The sequence below is a fragment of the Bombina bombina genome, chromosome 8, assembly GCF_027579735.1.
Source record: "Bombina bombina isolate aBomBom1 chromosome 8, aBomBom1.pri, whole genome shotgun sequence".
Lineage (NCBI taxonomy): Eukaryota > Metazoa > Chordata > Amphibia > Anura > Bombinatoridae > Bombina > Bombina bombina.
This window is the reverse complement of record NC_069506.1, coordinates 326,024,443-326,046,435: the sequence shown is the minus strand read 5'-3', so window position 1 is coordinate 326,046,435 and position 21,993 is coordinate 326,024,443. Positions and strand designations below refer to the sequence as shown.

General features: G+C 39.6%; 1 protein-coding gene across 1 annotated transcript in view; it reads left to right on the top strand.

The window, feature by feature from the left end:
* The first annotated feature begins 5,043 nt into the window (after positions 1–5,043).
* Positions 5,044–21,993, top strand: part of LOC128639028 (uncharacterized) — a 46,998-nt gene continuing 30,048 nt past the window's right edge. Inside the window, exons 1-3 of the mRNA XM_053691168.1 lie at positions 5,044–5,059; positions 5,958–6,514; positions 6,818–7,142. Of these exons, the coding sequence (XP_053547143.1) occupies positions 5,044–5,059; positions 5,958–6,514; positions 6,818–7,142 (898 nt within the window). The remainder of the gene's footprint in view (positions 5,060–5,957; positions 6,515–6,817; positions 7,143–21,993) is intronic.

Genomic DNA, 21,993 nt, shown 5'->3' with positions numbered 1-21,993 from the left:
CGTGAAAACCAGCGTTAGAGGCTCCTAAAACTGGTTTTAGGCTACCTCCGGTATTTGGAGTCAGTCAAAAAAGGGTCTAACGCTCACTTTTCAGCCGCGACTTTTCCATACCGCAGATCCCCTTACGTAAATTGCGTATCCTATCTTTTCAATGGGATCTTTCTAACTCCGGTATTTAGAGTCGTGTCTGAAGTGAGCGTTAGAAATCTAACGACAAAACTCCAGCCGCAGGAAAAAGTCAGGAGTTAAGAGCTTTTTGGGCTAACGCCGGTTCATAAAGCTCTTAACTACTGTACTCTAAAGTACACTAACACCCATAAACTACCTATGTACCCCTAAACCGAGGTCCCTCCACATCGCCGCCACTCGATTAAATTTTTTTAACCCCTAATCTGCCGACCGCCACCTACGTTATACTTATGTACCCCTAATCTGCTGCCCCTAACACCGCCGACCCCTGTATTATATTTATTAACCCCTAATCTGCCCCCCACAACGTCGCCGCCAGCTACCTACAATAATTAACCCCTAATCTGCCGACCGCAAAGCGCAGCCACCTACATTATAGCTATGTACCCCTAATCTGCTGCCCCTAACACCGCCGACCCCTATATTATATTTATTAACCCCTAATCTGCCCCCCACAACGTCGCCTCCACCTGCCTACACTTATTAACCCCTAATCTGCCGAGCGGACCGCACCGCTATTATAATAAAGTTATTAACCCCTAATCCGCCTCACTAACCCTATAATAGTATTAACCCCTAATCTGCCCTCCCTAACATCGCCGACACCTAACTTCAAACATTAATCCCTAATCTGCCGACCGGAGCTCACCGCTATTCTAATAAATGTATTAACCCCTAAAGCTAAATCTAACCCTAACACTAACACCCCCCTAAATTAAATATAATTTTAATCTAACGAAATTAATTAACTCTTATTAAATAAATTATTCCTATTTAAAGCTAAATACTTACCTGTAAAATAAATCCTAATATAGCTACAATATAAATTATAATTACATTGTAGCTATTTTAGGATTAATATTTATTTTACAGGCAACTTTGTAATTATTTTAACCATGTACAATAGCTATTAAATAGTTAAGAACTATTTAATAGTTACCTAGTTAAACTAATTACAAAATTACCTGTAAAATAAATCCTAACCTAAGTTACAATTAAACCTAACACTATACTATCATTAAATTAATTAAATAAAATACCTACAATTACCTACAATTAAACCTAACACTACACTATCAATAAATTAATTAAATACAATATGTACAAATAACTACAATGAAATAAACTAACTAAAGTACAAAAAATAAAAAAGAACTAAGTTACAAAAAATAAAAAAATATTTACAAACATAAGAAAAATATTACAACAATTTTAAACTAATTACACCTACTCTAAGCCCCCTAATAAAATAACAAAGACCCCCAAAATAAAAAATGCCCTACCCTATTCTAAATTACTAAAGTTCAAAGCTCTTTTACCTTACCAGCCCTGAACAGGGCACCTTTGCGGGGCATGCCCCAAGAAGTTCAGATCTTTTTCCTGTAAAAAAAAAACATACAATACCCCCCCAACATTACAACCCACCACCCACATACCCCTAATCTAACCCAAACCCCCCTTAAATAAACCTAACACTAAGCCCCTGAAGATCATCCTACCTTGTCTTCACCTCACCAGGTATCACCGATCCGTCCTGGCTCCAAAATCTTCATCCAACCCAAGCGGGGGCTGGCGATCCATCATCCGGTGGCTGAAGAGGTCCAGAAGAGGCTCCAAAGTCTTCATCCTATCCGGGAAGAAGAGTAGATCCGGACCGGCAACCATTATCTTCCAAGCGGCATCTTCTATCTTCATCCGATGAGGACCGGCTCCATCCTGAAGACCTCCGACGCGGACCCATCTTCATCCGGCGACGTCCAACTGAAGAATGACGGTTCCTTTAAGGGACGTCATCCAAGATGGCGTCCCTCGAATTCCGATTGGCTGATAGGATTCTATCAGCCAATCGGAATTAAGGTAGGAATATTCTGATTGGCTGATGGAATCAGCCAATCAGAATCAAGTTCAATCCGATTGGCTGATCCGATCAGCCAATCAGATTGAGCTCGCATTCTATTGGCTGATCGGAACAGCCAATAGAATGCGAGCTCAATCTGATTGGCTGATCGGATCAGCCAATCGGATTGAACTTGATTCTGATTGGCTGATTCCATCAGCCAATCAGAATTTTCCTACCTTAATTCCGATTGGCTGATAGAATCCTATCAGCCAATCGGAATTCGAGGGACGCCATCTTGGATGACGTCCCTTAAAGGAACCTTCATTCGGCTAGTAGGCGTCGGGAGAAGAGGATGTTCCGCGTCGGATGGAAGATGATGGCTCCCGAAGAAAGAAGATTGAAGATGCCGTTGATAGAAGACTTCATCCGGATCATGGACCTCTTCAGCTCCCGCTTGGATGAAGACTTCAGCCGGATCATGGACCTCTTCAGCTCCCGCTTGGATGATGACTTCAGCCGGATCATGGACCTCTTCAGCCCCCCGCTTGGGCTTGGATCAGGACATCGGAGGAGCTCTTCTGGACCGATCGGTGAACCTGGTATGGTGAAGATAAGGTAGGAAGATCTTCAGGGGCTTAGTGTTAGGTTTATTTAAGGGGGGTTTGGGTTAGATTAGGGGTATGTGGGTGGTGGGTTGTAATGTTGGGGGGGGGGTATTGTATGTTTTTTTTTACAGGCAAAAGAGCTGAACTTCTTGGGGCATGCCCCGCAAAGGGCCCTGTTCAGGGCTGGTAAGGTAAAAGAGCTTTGAACTTTAGTAATTTAGAATAGGGTAGGGCATTTTTTTATTTTGGGGGACTTTGTTATTTTATTAGGGGGCTTAGAGTAGGTGAAATTAGTTTAAAATTGTTGTAATATTTTTCTTATGTTTGTAAATATTTTTTTATTTTTTGTAACTTAGTTCTTTTTTATTTTTTGTACTTTAGTTAGTTTATTTCATTGTAGTTATTTGTAGGTATTTTATTTAATTAATTTAATGATAGTATAGTGTTAGGTTTAATTGTAACTTAGGTTAGGATTTATTTTACAGGTAATTTTGTAATTATTTTAACTAGGTAACTATTAAATAGTTCTTAACTATTTAAAAGCTATTGTACCTGGTTAAAATAATTACAAAGTTGCCTGTAAAATAAATATTAATCCTAAAATAGCTACAATGTAATTATAATTTATATTGTAGCTATATTAGGATTTATTTTACAGGTAAGTATTTAGCTTTAAATAGGAATAATTTATTTAATAAGAGTTAATTAATTTCGTTAGATTTAAATTATATTTAATTTAGGGGGGTGTTAGTGTTAGGGTTAGACTTAGCTTTAGGGGTTAATCCATTTATTAGAATAGCGGTGAGCTCCGGTCGGCAGATTAGGGGTTAATAATTGAAGTTAGGTGTCGGCGATGTTAGGGAGGGCAGATTAGGGGTTAATACTATTTATTATAGGGTTAGTGAGGCGGATTAGGGGTTAATAACTTTATTATAGTAGCAGTGCGGTCCGCTCGGCAGATTAGGGGTTAATAAGTGTAGGCAGGTGGAGGCGACGTTGTGGGGGGCAGATTAGGGGTTAATAAATATAATATAGGGGTCGGCGGTGTTAGGGGCAGCAGATTAGGGGTACATAAGGATAATGTAAGTAGCAGCGGTTTACGGAGCAGCAGATTAGGGGTTAAAAATAATATGCAGGGGTCAGCGATAGCGGGGACGGCAGATTAGGGGTTAATAAGTGTAAGGTTAGTGGTGTTTAGACTCGGGGTACATGTTAGGGTGTTAGGTGCAGACGTAGGAAGTGTTTCCGCATAGCAAACAATGGGGCTGCGTTAGGAGCTGAACGCGGCTTTTTTGCAGGTGTTAGGTTTTTTTTCAGCTCAAACAGCCCCATTGTTTTCTATGGGGGAATCGTGCACGAGCACGTTTTTGAGGCTGGCCGCGTCCGTAAGCAACTCTGGTATCGAGAGTTGGAGTGGCGTTAAAAATGCTCTACGCTCCTTTTTTTGGAGCCTAACGCTGACATTATATGGACTCTCAATACCAGAGTTATTTTAAAGGTGCGGCCAGAAAAAAGCTGGCGTTAGCTACACGGGTCGTTACCGACAAAACTCTAAATCTAGCCGATAGTTTCCCCCAGGTCATTGATTACAAAATGTATTTGATACTGCAGCCATTGACTTCCATAGGAAGGCAAAGGGGGTAAATTACTCCACCAGGTTTGAGCATCTGATCCTGGTGATGGGCAATAAAAACCCATGTAACTCAGGGAAGCATGTGACCTTTAATTGCAAAGAGGAATCTGGTCTTTCAGCTGATCACAGGTTGTGTAGCTTGTTAAACAATAGGCTTAAATGAAAGAATATGGAAGGGATGTGATAACTGTACAACTGTGTCTCTCAGCCAGAAACAAATCCCTGTGCTCAGTCATGAGACTACTCTTTCTTCTCTTGGCCCTCTCTATATTACTTGCACAGTAAGAAAATGGCATCTCCCTAACATGTTAGACAGCGTGGTTAAAGTCATAAACGTGCAAGTGCTAATAAACTGTATCTCAGCTAAAAGTAAAGCCAATTACTTAGAATCGAAAACAAATCTGAATTTGTTAAAAAAAACTCTGACCTTCTAGCGAGCACATTGACAAATTGCAATTTCTTAACCCTTTGTGTACCCGGTTTAAAAATAATTAATGAGGGGCAGTGCTGAAATTGTCTCTTTCCAGCAAAAAAATAAAATAGTTAAATGAAATCTTACTACAAAAGAAAATACACTATTGGTAAATGTACTCTATAGATAATATCATATGGATTAGCAAAATGGTGAATATTTAATCTACTAGACACTAAATTTATACTAATAAAATAAAGTGAGGAAACTGCATCACCGTGTTTATCAAACATAAACCAGCACATTGATAGTTCCTCATATGCTTGCAGTAGTAGCAGTAATCATACCATAGGCAAAACCCTGAATGGCCTGTAGATGTGGTAAGGGTGTGACCTTGACAGTGTTGTGTGTGCCAATTGTAGGACTGGGGCATGGCTAGAGAGTCCCTTGTTCCACATATAGAAAGAGCTGCGGTAGTAACATTGGGGAACTGCCAAACTGTGAAAATCTTGCAACATGGAGCATGTTTGATGTAAAAATAACAGTTACTTATATTAATAAATAATTACCAATATTATGTTTCAACATTTTATTGTTTGCTTGTCCCTGGGAGAATTTATGCGGTCACCCAGAGCTGTAATGCTGGCAAACGATAAACTTGAGAAATAATGAGTATAAGAAAGGGATACATCTGCAGATTTATCAACACATTTTCTCCGTGTGTATGTATGCTTATTGCTCATGTTGCTTACTTTTTTTTAATGGAGATGATGTATCAATGTGATTTTATTTTCCCAAATGGAAGATAATAATGAAGCTGCTATGAAGTAATGCTTGCATGTGCTGCCTGTTATGTATAAAACAATAAATAAATCAATACAATTAAATATTTGGTTTAATGTAGATGATGTATCAATGTGATTTTATTTTCCCTAATGTAGTATAATAATGATTCTGCATGAAGTAATGCTTGTATATGCTGCATGTTATTTATAAAACAATAAAATTAAATGTTTGTAGAAGAAATGTTGGTTTAGAGATGTTTTTATCCCCTGCTTATGACAATACATTGTCTATAGAGATTTGCTAGAAGTACAAAATGCCAACTGTCAAGGGTGCAACCATGATTCGACATATTTTGTGATTTACCACAGTTGGCTGCTGTTAATGAACATACTGTAATGGATTAATTTCTTTGTGTAAGCAATACACACAGATAAATTATTTTACTTTACAGTTAGCTGCCAGTATCACATACAAAACAAACCTTTGTGTCAGGCCCGACCGTTTTGTCACAGGCGGTTGAGGCGCAGGTACATAATGTTTCGAAAACGGCCCAGGTTTTAAGGCCTAGTAGCACTTTTGAGGAACAGGCTTATCGGGTGTTAGATGAGAGAGTGGAAGGGGTTGAAGTTAATGAGAGTCAGCATGATACAGAGGTTGATAATGGTGTTGGGGAATTAGCCTTATATTTAGATTCTTCTGAGGAGGATTTTATTCCTCCTTCTCCCAGTGTGGTTAGCCCCCTTCACCAGTTTAGACCTGCAGTCAGGGCATCGGGTGATTTAGTTTTAAGGGGTGAGTTAAGAAATTTGAGGGGTAGGAATGTTGATGCGGTTGAAAATTTACCTGTTTCTAATAATGTTTTTCTTTTAGAAGGGAATGAGATTGGGTCACGGCCTGTGAATTCTCCGGGTTTCTTGGTGGTGGGAAATGACGGCCTGAGTGGGGAAGCTTATGGCCTTCAGGAATCCTGGATGGATAATATCAGGCTTGATATGGAGGAAGGCGTTCCGGGGGCGGGACGTTCTAATGCAAGGGGAGAAGAAGCAGGGGTGAGTACGGCCAACAATTTTAATTTTGGTCATCAGGGGATGGTGGGACGGAGTCATAACAATACATTTAATAGCTCGGTTAATTCTGTTCAACGTCCAAACAGGTCTGGGAATGGGAGAATACAAGGTAGAGGTAGACAACGCAAGAGGTATGGGGACTTAAGGGGGGAAGGGTTTGAGGTTACGTCTGCTAAGAGGGGTAGGGGGGTTTTAGTGGATAGTAGGTTGGGTATGTCTACGGCTAGTAGGGGCATTGGTGTTTGGGCACCTTCAGGGGGTTTGTCACATGTTTCTGTTTTGCAGGCTGAAAGAAGTCAACAATTGATGGCTAATACGGAACCTAGGACTCCTGGGTTCCAGAATAGGGAGAAGGTTACGGCTGCATCTCAAGGGGATCAGTCTGCGGCGGCTCAGGATCTTAGGACAGGTAATGAGGGATCTGGGGCTGTGGATTTGAATGTGGGGGTTGGAAAAGTTGGTGTGAATGTTGATCCTTTATCAATAACTGTTGTAGTGGGTTTAAGGGACTTGTTAGCCAAGTTAGAAGGTGCTAAAGTTTCAGGGGGAGTCGCCAATTCGTGGGTTCCTCCTGGATCTGCACCTCAAAATGGGTCATTAGGGAGTTCTGGTGAGGGAGCAAAAGATGTAGGGTCAGAAATCCAATCTCAAGCGGTTGGTTTGCCCCAGGCAAAAGTGTCTAATGTTGATAATAAAGGGTCTGGGGGTCCTGAACTTAAAATTGCTGACACGGCTTTGGCCAGGTCTTGCTTGTGTTCTATTGGGCCTTTGGGTATGCACTTGACGTTCGAGTTAAGGGAAAAGATATGTAAGAGAGAGTTTATTGAATTATTTTCTCTCCTCCCTCTTGACCAGTCTTTTGAGATACCTGAAGACTCAAAGAAGGATGCGTTTAAGAAGGAAGAGGAGGAAAGGAAAAAACGATACAGAAAGTTACCTAAAACATTTACTAATTGGTTTCAAGCTTTTGTTATTTACGCCAGTGTATTTGCTGGTAAGTTCCCTGACCAAGGCGCGGCACTTTTTTGTTACTTAGATGAAGTAGCCGCTGCTCAGAGAACATATGGGGGTATGGCTTGGTGGGTTTAAGATGAACAATTTAGACAACGTTTGTCGGTTAAGCCTGAGATGAAGTGGGATGACCGTGATATGGGCCTTTGGCTAAAAGTGATGACCCCGTTAAGGTCTTCGCAGCCTTTTCGTGGGGGTGCCGGCGGGTCACTTCAAAGTGGGTCATCGGCAACAGTCAAAAAAGGTTTCTGTTTTGCTTTCAATGAGAAGATTTGCAAATGGGGATCAGCTTGTAAATTCAGACATGAGTGCTCAGTGTGTGGGGGTTCCCACTCTTCCACCAAGTGTTTCAAAAAGAACAAATTGGGAGGAACCCAGGAGCTGTCTGAAAAAGGGATTAACGCCGGTGAGGTTAAGTGGGATGGAGCTGTGGCTCGTACTTTACGCTAAACAGAAGGGCTTTGGTGAAAAAGCTTTGTTATTGCTTCATGGTTTTGAGTTTGGTTTTAAAATTCCATCATCAGGGGGAGTTGTTCACTACAGAGGTAACCTTAAGTCAGCCAGGGAATGGCCAGATGTGGTTAGGAGTAAGCTTGTGAAGGAGGTTTCGCTGGGCCGAATGGCAGGTCCTTTTAAAGTTTCTCCTATCCCCCATTTGCGTATTTCTCCCTTGGGAGTGGTCCCTAAGAAGGAACCTGGTAAATTTCGACTTATTCACCACTTATCTTTTCCAAAGGGTGGGTCAGTGAATGATGACATTCCGGAGGAATTATCGTCTGTGTCTTATACATCATTTGACATGGCAGTTAATTTGGTTAGGGAGGCTTTACTGGCTAAGGTGGATATTGAGGCAGCCTTTCGGTTGCTTCCGGTTCATCCTTCTTCCCATTATCTATTGGGTTGCTGTTTTGATGGCTTTTTCTACATTGACCTTTGCCTCCCGATGGGTTGTTCTATTTCTTGTTCATTGTTTGAGTGTTTTAGTTCTTTTTTAGAATGGGTAGTTAAATTTAAGTCAGGATTCTCTTCTATCGTTCATTATCTGGATGACTTTCTTTTTGTTGGTCCTCCTGAATCGGACGTTTGTTTGAAGTTAAGGGATTGTTTTTATTTAATGGCATCTGAATTTGGGGTTCCTATTGCAATGGAAAAGTCTGAGGGTCCAGTTACGGCCCTTAATTTTTTGGGTATTACAATTGATTCTGAAAAAATGGAATGTAGGTTGCCTTTGGAAAAGATTGTGGATTTGTCAAAAATGATTCAGCATTTTCTGGGGGTCAGTAAGGTGACTCTGCTGGAAATGCAATCTCTGCTGGGAAAATTGAATTTTGCTTGCAGAATCATTCCCATTGGTAGAGTTTTTTTCTAGAAGAATGTCATTGGCTACGTCTGGTGTTTATAAGCCTCATCATTTTGTAAGGGTTAAAAAAGGCCACAAAGATGATTTGAAAGTTTGGTTGGAGTTCCTTAAAAATTTTAATGGAGCTGCAATCTTTATGGAAGCTAGGATCTCTAATGTTGATTTGGATTTGATAACAGATGCAGCTGGTGGCGTTGGTTTCGGGGCTTATTTTCAGGGTCATTGGTGTGCGGAGGTGTGGCCCCAAGAATGGGTGGGGTTGGGTTTAACTCGGAATCTAGTCTTCCTTGAATTATTTCCGATTCTGGTAGCTTTGTTTGTGTGGGAGTATGATTTGGTTAATAAATCCATATTGTTCCACACGGATAATATGGGTGTTGTCTCTGCTATCAACTCATTATCTGCGTCATCATTGCCAGTTTTGCGTTTATTGAGAGTACTGGTCTTGAAATGTTTAAGCATGAATGTTTTTGTCAGGGCAAAACATATCCCTGGTAAGTTTAATTTGATAGCAGATGCTTTATCTCGTTCACAGTGGTGTCGTTTTCGGGAGCTGGCTCCTCAGGCGGATGTAGTCGGAGCAAAGTTCCCGGACCAACTATGGAAGCTTGGGGTGGAGGATTGGCTGAGTTAATTAAGAAATCTTTGGCTCCAGGTACTTGGGCGTCTTATGTATCAGTCTGGAGGGAATGGGAAATGTGGTTAGGTCAGGCTGAACTCAAGGAGGGGTCTGATGATGTCACAGGTTGCTTATTGGAATGGATGTGGCATTGGGGAGCCTTGGGTTTGTTAGCATCTAATATGGAGAAAAGATTGTCTGCCTTAGATTTTAGGTTCCGTTTATTAGGTCTGTCTGACATTACAAAGGTTTTTTGGGTGCGTCAGGTTCTTAAAGGTTTGAAGAAGAAGGCGAAGAGTAGAGACAAGAGAAGGCCTATTACATTTACTTTGCTGGAAAAAATTTGGGTAGTGTTGGCTGATATATGCTCATCAGCATTTGAATTAACATTGTTTAGAACGGCCTTTGTATTGGCCTTTTTTGGGGCTTTTAGGTTATCTGAATTGGTAAGCCCTAGCAGGAAAGTTTCTGGGGGTTTACAAAAAGAAGATGTAATATGGGATAAGAACAGGGTTGAAATTTTACTGAGGAGTAGTAAAACAGACATTTACGGAAAGGGCAAGAATATAGTGCTGTTCCCTAGTGGTTCAGCGATATGTCCTTGTCAGGTAATGATGCATTATGGGTTTATACGGCCTTCGCAGGATGGCCCGTTGTTGATTCACTCAGATGGTTCCTTTTTGTCTCAGTATCAATTTAGAGCCATCTTGAAGGGATCAATTGTTTTATTGGGTTTTAATCCATTAGAGTTTGGGTCCCATTCATTCCGTATAGGAGCTGCTACTGAAGCTTCTATGCTAGGTCTCAAGGAAGATATAGTCAAAAAGATTGGTAGATGGGGTTCAAGTCATTATAAATCTTATGTTAGACCTGATTTGAGGGTATAAAAAAAAAAATAGAATGGGGTGAATGTGTGGGAATGCTTGAGCAGACATCATCCTGAATGTTTTTCTTTTATTTCTTGTATTTCAGGTGTGAGGATCGTATGGGTGATGGGGCATTCATTTATATATTGGGCCAATGCTGAGGCCAGTAAGAAAATGGGCGGCCTGCAGCTTGGGTGTCCAGTTGGTCAATGGGAGGTCAAATGGTTTGGGATTAGGAGTATGTGCTGGGAACTTCTGTTTCCAGTGTTTGTCGATTACAGCAAGATTTTTCATCACCCGGATGTTTTGGTGTTGCATTTGGGGGGGATTGATTTGGGTATGATTCCTCAGAAGGAATTAGTAAGAAGAATAAAAAGGGATTTGGGCAATATTAAAGATCTTTATCCTGGAATAAAAATAGTCTGGTCACAGATTACTCCTCGACTGGTTTGGAGATCAGCGTGGGATTATGATAAGCTGGAAAAGAGCTGTAAAAAGGTTAATAAAATAATTAGCTCTTTCGTAAGAAGGTTGTGGGGGGGGTGTTGTTTTTCACCCAGATTTTGAAGTGGAAGGGGCTGAGGAATTCTATCTAAAAGATGGTGTGCACTTTAATCAATTTGGGCTGCAGCTATTTCTTTTTGACATAAAAGAAGCGTTGGGCAAAATTTAGGGTTTGGCGGGACTGGGCTGTTCGGTCAGTCCAGTCGGTGGCGGGGGTGCTAGTTCCCAGACAAATATGTTAAGCAATATGGCCAAGTGATTTGGAGGATTTTAAGTAGTTGCCTCTCCATGGGGTGAGCGGGCAACTGTTTTTTTAGGGACAAGGGGTTCCCTATTAAAGTGGAGGTGTGCTTGGTACGGACTCAATGGGGATATAGTTGAGTCCAGTTTTTGAATAACGGCCATCTTGTTTTTTGTGGGTTTGGGAACTAGCACCGCTGTGGGGAATTGACAGTATGTTTTGATGTGGAATGTTATTTATGAACATCAGGTATGTTCTGTTTAAATGTTTGAAAATGTTTTATTATCTAATATTTAACTTATGTTATTAATAAAATGGCTGCGGCCAATTTTTATACCAAAGTTGTGTGTAACTCTTATTTATAATAAGTAAGTTACTTGATAAATGTTAGAAGGTTGGGCCGGGGATTGATGACTTTAAAGGTCAGGGAGCCCCTGGGAGTTCGAAGTAACGGGAAGGGGCCTTGACCGTTGGAGGAATAGGCCTAGTGTGTGATTGGTTGGGAGTCTGTAATGGGGCGGGCTTAGCACGCGCTAAAACGCTTTTAAGCAAAAAAGCGGGAGAATCTGTCATCAGATTAATAAGCAAACTTCTGTGGAAAGTGCTCCCTCCCTCCTTCCCTCCCTGAATCTGTGGTGTCCCTTCCTTGTTTTGTGTTCGTCGCAGCAAGGCGGGGGTGCTAGTTCCCAGACAAATATGTTAAGCAATATGGCCAAGTGATTTGGAGGATTTTAAGTAGTTGCCTCTCCATGGGGTGAGCGGGCAACTGGTTTTATAGGGACAAGGGGTTCCCTATTAAAGTGGAGGTGTGCTTGGTACGGACTCAACGGGGATATAGTTGAGTCCAGTTTTTGAATAACGGCCATCTTGTTTTTTATGGGTTTGGGAACTAGCACCGCTGTGGGGAATTGACAGTATGTTTTGATGTGGAATGTTATTTATGAACATCAGGTATGTTCTGTTTAAATGTTTGAAAATGTTTTATTATCTAATATTTAACTTATGTTATTAATAAAATGGCTGCGGCCAATTTTTATACCAAAGTTGTGTGTAACTCTTATTTATAGTAAGTAAGTTACTTGATAAATGTTAGAAGGTTGGCCCGGGGATTGACGACTTTAAAGGTCAGGTGAGATGTGGGAAGGAAGAGAGAGAACGTTTTTTTCCCTTATTTTTTTATTGGGCTGATATCTAGATAAGGTATAATTAAAGGACGGTATATTTGCATAATCGACAAATGCATGATAAAAAGACAATACAATAGTAGATTTTACTGACCAATTTCTAAGGTATGTCTATTTCCACTCCTCCTGTATCATGTGACAGCCATCAGCCAATCACAAATGCATACATGTATTTTCTGTGAATCTTGCACATGCTCAGTAGGAGCTGGTGACTCAAAAAGTGTAAATATAAAAGACTGTGCACATTTTGTTAATGCAAGTAAACTGGAAAGTTGTTTAAAATTGCATGTTCTATCTGAATCATGAAAGTTTAATTTTGACTTGAGTGTCCCTTTAATGCTCATTCTGAAATGACCAATGTTTACTTTGTTGTCAATGATTTTCAGATGAATAAACAATTTTTGCAGAATTATATAAATTCATTTGATCCTCTCTCTGTATATTGTTTTTCTGTACAGTGCTGTTCAACAAAAGGGTAAAATAAACTTTCACACAAAAGTGCACATTCGCCATAACTGTGCATGCAGTGATACTTCTTGCAGTTGCCATCTTTGAAAAGCTGTACATTTTGAAGCTCTAAAAAAAAACATAAACCACATTGTAATCACATGTTTTTTTCTACAGTCTTGTATTAAATTAATATACTGGATGATATTACATTCACAAATAGCCACTATCACCTTGTTTGTTTGTAATGTTCTCCAACAACAAGATAAATTACAGGAAAAGTGGTAAAAAAACACAAGGACGGTAAAAAAAAAAAGACACATTTAGCAAAAGGAAGAGCAAATACATAAACTAATTAACACTGTCCACTTGAATAGAAATAAATGGCATTTAATATCTGGTAGCCAAGAGGGTAATACTACTGATCTGTGTGTGTTATTAGCATTGGGGAGTTTAACCCCTTAATGACCACAGCACTTTTCCATTTTCTGTCCGTTTGGGACCAAGGCTATTTTTAGATTTCTGCGGTGTTTGTGTTTAGCTGTAATTTTCTTCTTACTCATTTACTGTACCCACACATACTGTTTTTCTCGCCATTAAATGGACTTTCTAAAGATACCATTATTTTCATCATATCTTGTAACTTACTAAAATATTTTTATAAAATATGATGAAAAAATGGAAAAAAACACACTTTTTCTAACTTTGACCCCCAAAATCTTTTACACATCTACAACCACCAAAAACACCCATGTTAAATAGTTTCTACATTTTGTCCTGAGTTTAGAAATACCCAATGTTTACATGTTCTTTGCTTTTTTTGCAAGTTATAGGGCCATAAATACAAGTAGCACTTTGCTATTTCCAAACCACCTTTTTTTCAAAATTAGCGCTAGTTACATTGGGACACTGATATCTTTCAGGAATCCCTGAATATCCCTTGACATGTATATATTTTGTTTTTAGAAGACAACCAAAAGTATTGATCTCGGCCCATTTTGGTATATTTCATGCCACCATTTTTACCGCCAAATGCGATCAAATAAAAAAAATCGTTCACTTTTTCAAAAATTTAGGTTTCTCACTGAAATTATTTACAAACAACTTGTCCAATTATGGCATAAATGGTTGTAAATGCTTCTCTGGGATCCCCTTTGTTCATTAATAGCAGACATATATGGCTTTGGCGTTGCTTTTTGTTAATTAGAAGGCCACTAAATGCCACTGCGCATCACACGTGTATTATGCCCAGCAGTGAAGGGGTTACTTAGGAAGACTGTAGGGAGCTTCTAGGGTTAATTTTAGCTTTAGTGTAGTAGACAACCCCAAGAATTGATCTAGGCCCATCTTGGTATATTTCATGCCACCATTTCACCGCCATATGCGATCAAATAAAAAGAAACGTAACATTTTTCACAATTTTAGGTTTCTCAATTAAATTATTTACAAACAACTTGTGCAAGTATGGCATAAATGGTTGTAAATGCTTCTCTGGGATCCCCTTTGTTCAGAAATAGCAGACATATATGGCTTTGGTGTTGCTTTTTGGTAATTAGAAGGCCGCTAAATTCCGCTGCGCACCACACGTGTATTATGCCCAGCAGTGCAGGGGTTAATTAGGGAGCTTGTAGGGTTAATTTTAGCTTTAGTGTAGTGTAGTAGACAACCCAAAGTATTTGATCTAGGCCCATTTTGATATATTTCATGCCACCATTTCACCGCCAAATGCGATCGAATTAAAAAAAATCGTTCACTTTTTCACAAACTTTAGGTTTCTCACTGAAATTATTTACAAACAGCTTGTGCAATTATGGCACAAATGGTTGTAAATGCTTCTCTGGGATCCCCTTTGTTCAGAAATAGCAGACATATATGGCTTTGGCGTTGCTTTTTGGTAATTAGAAGGCCACTAAATACTGCTGTGCATCACACTTGTATTATGCCCAGCAGTGAAGGGATTAATTAGGTAGTTTGTAGGGAGCTTGCAGAGTTAATTTTAGCTTTAGTGTAGAGATCAGCCTCCCACCTGACACATCACATCCCCTGATCCTTCCCAAACAGCTCTCTTCCCTCCCCCACCCCACAATTGCCCCCGCCATCTTAAAGGGACAGTATACTGTAAAATAGTTTTTCCCTTAATGTGTTTACAATTGCTTTTTTTTACCAACTGCAGAGTAAAAAATGTATGAAAATTAGCTTTTTAAGGCTTATTTGTGTATATTAAAGCTCTGAATTTGTGTTTTGAAGCCACAACCTAATAAAATGGGTTGAGCTTGTAGGTATAATCCGATCTCATTACTGTATCACATTGTGCAAATATACCTGCTTCTTTATCTTATATCTGTCCTTAAAACAATCACCAGTACTTTGAGAGAACAATGGAAAATCAGCATTTTATTACCTTATCTCTGCTATATCGCACTGGGAGTGTAATTTCTTCTGCTGGCTGTGTTTACAAAGCTTATCTATAGCTGGTACGCGTGGCCACAAACTTTCAGAATAGGTGGGGATACCACATGCTAAATCAACAATTTCAAATGCCAATATAAGGGTAAAGGAGCTACTTGTAAACAATTTAATACACTCCAGCAGGTAAAGTGGATCATTGGGAACAAATTAAAGGGGAGAACATTTTTGAGTAAACTGTCCCTTTAAGTACTGGCAGAAAGTCTGCCAGTACTAAAATAAGTTTATAAATAAAGATGGGTTACCAGCGCTACAAGACCTCAATTTCGCTTAATGGTTGTGCTATAAATCCCTTGGTCAGATAAATATCTATAAATACTTATATTTCTAATCGTGCTGCTTACAATTGATACAGTGTACCTATAACACTGTTAAGACATGACAATAAACAAGAGAAAATCAATATAAATTAGCGCACAGACAGAATGTTAAAATAGATCTCTTATTCAATACTGTATGGTATTATAAGTCCCAGTAAAGTGCATATGCTGTGGTTAGATAGTGGGTTTCTTCTTACCAGAGTTAACCTCAATCATATGAGGTAATGTTTGTGCCAAAGAATCCGTTCAGACTGTTTTCCCAGGATCCTCTTGTTGCTTTATGTCTGTTCTTTTCAGACCCCGTGTGGACGTGGATAAGAGATTCCTTGATATATGTTCTCCTCTCTTTGTATCCTCCAGGAGTATGGTTGTATGGTAGGAATTCTCAAATATGGTGTCATAGAAAGAAAAAAAGAGACTTGCATAGTGTAATATTTTTACAAAAAGAATTTATTATCTACAAATAAGACAAATTTTACACTCACATGTAGTGCCCTCAATCCGTGATGAGGTAAGCGTTAAAACATGTAAAACAGATTTTTCTCTCAAACAGCTCAGGCTATATAGCGGTCCCCACTGAGATCTTTATGCTGAAGTGTCTCTATGAGTCCCACTGTATAGAGGCTGTATTTTTAATCCTTGTTTCCTTTTATGTATGTCAGACCAGAGGAACGGTTTCGTTCTATACCTTTGAGTAATTTAATGGGGTAGTCTCTATAACAGTCTGTATGTATATATATATATATATATATATATATATATATATATATATATATATATATATATATATATACACAGTGGCCTAGATTTGGAGTTCGGCGGTAGAAGGGCTGTTAACGCTCCGCGGGCTTTTTTCTGGCCGCACCATAAATTTAACTCTGGTATCGAGAGTTCAAACAAATGCTGCGTTAGGCTCCAAAAAAGGAGCGTAGAGCATTTTTACCGCAAATGCAACTCTCGATACCAGAGTTGCTTACGGACGCGGCCAGCCTCAAAAACGTGCTCGTGCACGATATCCCCATAGGAAACAATGGGGCAAAAAAGCAGCGTTCAGCTCCTAACGCAGCCCCATTGTTTCCTATGGGGAAACACTTCCTACGTCTGCACCTAACACTCTAACATGTACCCCGAGTCTAAACACCCCTAACCTTACACTTATTAACCCCTAATCTGCCGCCCCCGCTATCGCTGACCCCTGCATATTATTTTTAACCCCTAATCTGCCGCTCCGTAAACCGCCGCAACCTACGTTATCCCTATGTACCCCTAATCTGCTGCCCTAACATCGCCGACCCCTATATTATATTTATTAACCCCTAATCTGCCCCCCACAACGTCGCCGACACCTGCCTACACTTATTAACCCCTAATCTGCCGAGCGGACCTGAGCGCTACTATAATAAAGTTATTAACCCCTAATCCGCCTCACTAACCCTATCATAAATAGTATTAACCCCTAATCTGCCCTCCCTAACATCGCCGACACCTAACTTCAATTATTAACCCCTAATCTGACGAGCGGAGCTCACCGCTACTATAATAAATGGATTAACCCCTAAAGCTAAGTCTAACCCTAACTCTAACACCCCCCTAAGTTAAATATAATTTAAATCTAACGAAATTAATTAACTCTTATTAAATAAATTATTCCTATTTAAAGCTAAATACTTACCTGTAAAATAAATCCTAATATAGCTACAATATAAATTATAATTATATTATAGCTATTTTAGGATTTATATTTATTTTGCAGGCAACTTGGTAATTATTTTAACCAGGTACAATAGCTATTAAATAGTTACCTAGTTAAAATAATAACAAATTTACCTGTAAAATAAATCCTAACCTAAGATATAATTAAACCTAACACTACCCTATCAATAAATTAATTAAATAAACTACCTACAATTACCTACAATTAACCTAACACTACACTATCAATAAATTAATTAAACACAATTGCTACAAATAAATACAATTACATAAACTAGCTAAAGTACAAAAAATAAAAAAGAACTAAGTTACAAAAAATAAAAAAATATTTACAAACATAAGAAAAATATTACAACAATTTTAAACTAATTACAGGAAAAAGAGAAGATGCAGGCACTGCTGTGGATAGCTTAAAAACAATAAGTCTTTATTTGAAGAGTCATTAAAAATTAAACAGCTACAACCGCTGTAAAGACATGAGAAAAGGTACAAAAAACGACAAAGGCAAGGCAGGGTAGAAAAATAGACAAACAATTGTCTGACTAGTTTCGAGTGCGGACTGCACTCTTATTCATAGACATACAGAGAGAAGGCTAGGCCTGCCTTTTAAAGGGAAACTATTGTCTGAAAATTCAGCTGATGTCCATTACTATTGATTGGGACATAAACTTCAGTTAACCCCTCAAAGACAAGTCATTACCAAAAAGCAACACCAAAGCCATATATGCCTAATCTCTGTGAGAAAGATTAAAAACAAAGAACGAAATTCTCAGTTTATTGTTGTTATTTTAAACAGTGTTTTTCATTGATAATTAACCCTTTAAGGACACAGCTTTTAGTTTGCTCAATTGTTTTATGACGGAAAAATTCCGTCATATGTCCTTAAGAGGTTAAAGTAATATATAAAATACACTAAGAAAAGCTTTTAGACTTTCCTAGTATCTAATACTTTACCAAGTGTCATTCTCTTGTTTTCTTTTTTCTGTTTTCTTTCTTTTTTCTTTTAACATACCCCAAAATATATAATCCTGTATTTAGAGTTGGTTTATAACTTTTTAGGATATATATGTGTTGTACATTTAACATACGTGTCGTCACCAGTCTAGTACATATTCCTTGTTTATATCAAATTATAACCCTAAAATCCATAACAGGATTATTATCTGGCATTGCTTATTAGATACTGTGTATTCAATATTTATGTAACCATTAGTTTAGTATATTTATAAGTTTATGTCTTACATTTTCTTATAACTTGGAAAACTGAAATAGGACATTTATCTAATACTGTTATCTATCCTGTATAATAACAATTTTGCCTTATTGTAACAGACAAGGATACAAGGCATATGTAATTATGGTTCAGTTTCCATGAACTTGGTATTTTACAGGAATAGAATAATAATTTGTTAATGGCACCTAATAGATTGTACATATATTGCCAATTACTTTTGGTTTATGCCTCACCCATCAAAACACGGTCTGATATTGAGTGTAACACTGTTTAAAATAACAACAATAAACTGAGAATTTCGTTCTTTGTTTTTAATCTTTCTCACAGAGATTAGGCATGACTTGTCTTTGAGGGGTTAACTGAAGTTTATGTCCCAATCAATAGTAATGGACATCAGCTGAATTTTCAGACAATAGTTTCCCTTTAAAAGGCAGGCCTAGCCTTCTCTCTGTATGTCTATGAATAAGAGTGCAGTCCGCACTCGAAACTAGTCAGACAATTTTTTGTCTATTTTTCTACCCTGCCTTGCCTTTGTCGTTTTTTGTACCTTTTCTCATGTCTTTACAGCGGTTGTAGCTGTTTAATTTTTAATGACTCTTCAAATAAAGACTTATTGTTTTTAAGCTATCCACAGCAGTGCCTGCATCTTCTCTTTTTCCTATATCTACATAGTGGCTGGGTTTCGCCACTGCTACGGCACTCCGTTGGCTCTCTATGGAAGGACTATACTGATACTGGCGTCACTTCCGGTTGACTCGCTGAGTCCGCAGACGCTGCCAGGAACGCCGCATCTAAATTTAAACTAATTACACCTACTCTAAGCCCCCTAATAAAATAACAAAGCCCCCCAAAATAAAAAATTCCCGACCCTATTCTAAATTAAAAAAGTTAAAAGCTCTTTTACCTTACCAGCCCTGAACAGGGCTCTTTGCGGGGCATGCCCCAAGAATTTCAGCTCTTTTGCCTGTAAAAAACAACATACAATACCCCCCCCCAACATTACAACCCACCACCCACATACCCCTAATCTAACCCAAACCCCCCTTAAATAAACCTAACACTAAGCCCCTGAAGATCTTCCTACCTTGTCTTCACCATCCAGGTTCACCGATCCGTCCTGAAGAGCTCCTCCGATGTCCTGATCCAAGCCCAAGCGGGGGGCTGAAGAGGTCCATGATCCGGTCAAAGTCTTCATCCAAGCGGGGCAGAAGAGGATCTTCCATCCGATTGAAGTCTTCATCCAAGCAGCATCCATCCGGAGCGAAGCGGCAGGATCCTGAAGACCTCCAGCACGGAACATCCATCCGGCCCGACGACTGAACGACGAATGACTGTTCCTTTAAGGGACGTCATCCAAGATGGCGTCCCTCGAATTCCGATTGGCTGATAGGATTCTATCAGCCAATCGGAATTAAGGTAGGAATTTTCTGATTGGCTGATGGAATCAGCCAATCAGAATCAAGTTCAATCCGATTGGCTGATCCAATCAGCCAATCAGATTGAGCTCGCATTCTATTGGCTGTTCCGATCACCCATGTTTAACAAAAGACTTAATTTCCTGTAAGGTAGAATCAGAGCATGTATAAGTAGCAATCACTTTGGAATTTAGATTTACAGGCTGTGGAGGGGTTTCTATGATTTTAGAAGATGTTGTCATGTGATGTACCATTGGTAATCTAGAAAACATATCCACATTCGTATGATCACTGTGGCATCGATATTTAATGGAGTAGTTGTAAGCCGCCAGCTGAAGTGCATAGCGCTGAAGTCGAGCAGCTGTTGTGTTGGAGATACCCTTCTGAGGGTGTAGAATGGACAAAAGTGGTTTATGATCTGTGATCAGAGTAAAAGGTCTGCTATATATATATGAATGTGCAATTTCTTCACAGCCCAAATTATTCCCGATCAATCTGGGCATAATTTCTCTCAGATGGAGTAAGAGATCTGGACGCAAAAAAGACACAGGATGTTCAGACCCATCGGGCATAATGTGTGAAAGTGCTGCGCCTAAACCATATGGTGAAGCATCGCAGGCTAGTACCAAAGGCTTCTTAAGGTCATAGTGGACAAGGAGTCTTGATTCCAGAAGAAGTTGCTTTGAGCGTTCAAATGCTTGTGTACATAAGTCAGTCCAGGCCCACTGGTTTTTACAATCTAAAAGACGGTGTAGTGGATATAGTAAATGAGCCAAATTTGGTAAAAATCTGTGATAGTAATTGAGCAACCCCAAATAAGAACGTAGCTGAGATACATTAACAGGGGTGGGAGCATGAACCAGCGCTTTCACTTTTTCAGCAGTTGTGTGGAGACCAGTCTTGTCCACTACATGTGCACAATATTCTAAACTCTTGCAGAAGAACTCACACTTTTCCATGTTAACTTTCAGTCCGAATTCCTGTAGGCGCTGTAAAACAGCTTCAACATTGGCTTTATGAGCAGCATCATTTTCACCAGTGATAAGCATGTCATCTAACATACAGTGGGTATGTGGAATACCTGCCAAGATCTCATCCATTATCCGTTGCCACACTGCAGGTGCTGGGGCAATGCCAAACACCATCCGCGTATACTGAAAAAGTCCTTTGTGAGTGTTGATAGTTAACAGGTGTCTGGAGTCTGGATACACCTCTAATTGTAAGTATGCTTGATGCAAGTCAATTTTTGTAAATTTTTCACCCCCTGCCAGAGAACTAAACAATTCTTCAATCCGTGGTAAAGGATACTGATCCACAAGTAATTGAGGGTTAAGGCCCACTCTGAAAGCTCCACAGATGCGAATGTCCCCATTCTTTTTTCTGACAGGAACTATTGGGGAAGCCCATTCACTGCTAGACACTGGAACAATAATCCCCTGATTTCGTAGTCTTTCTAGTTCTGCTTCAATTTTAGGTTTAAGTGCAAATGGTACAACTCTTGGTTTACAAAATTTTGGAATAGCAGCAGGGATGCCTCGATATCGAGGCATCCTGATCCTGCAATAACATTCTTTACCAGTCCAGTGCAGAGAGAGCCACTCTGTGGCCCTCTCTGCACCGGACATCGATGGCCGCAATCATTAGTGAGTGGGAGCCGAAGTGTGAGGTGGGTGGGCGGACATCGATGGCTTCTGTGATTAAGAGGGAGGGGCAGGATCGTGGGCGTGGTCATCGAGGGTGCGCACGGGGGATGATGGGTGGGCGTGTGCACGGGGAAGAAGCGGGTGGGAACCGCTGCACTACAGAAAAAAATTATTATTATAAGTGGGAGAAAGGGGGGAGGGAATGGGTTAATAAAATAGCTTAGAGATCTGGTAGGGGGTGGGGGGATGCTACACTACAGAAAAAAAAAAAAGTTAAATAAAAATCTATTTTTCTGTAAACTGGGTACTGGCAGACAGCTGCCAGTACCCAAGATGGCTCCAAATAAGGTAGAGGGGGAGGGTTAGAGAGCTGTTTGGGAGGGGATCAGGGGGTGTTGACGTCACACGTAACACAAAAAGAAAAATTACGTCGACTTC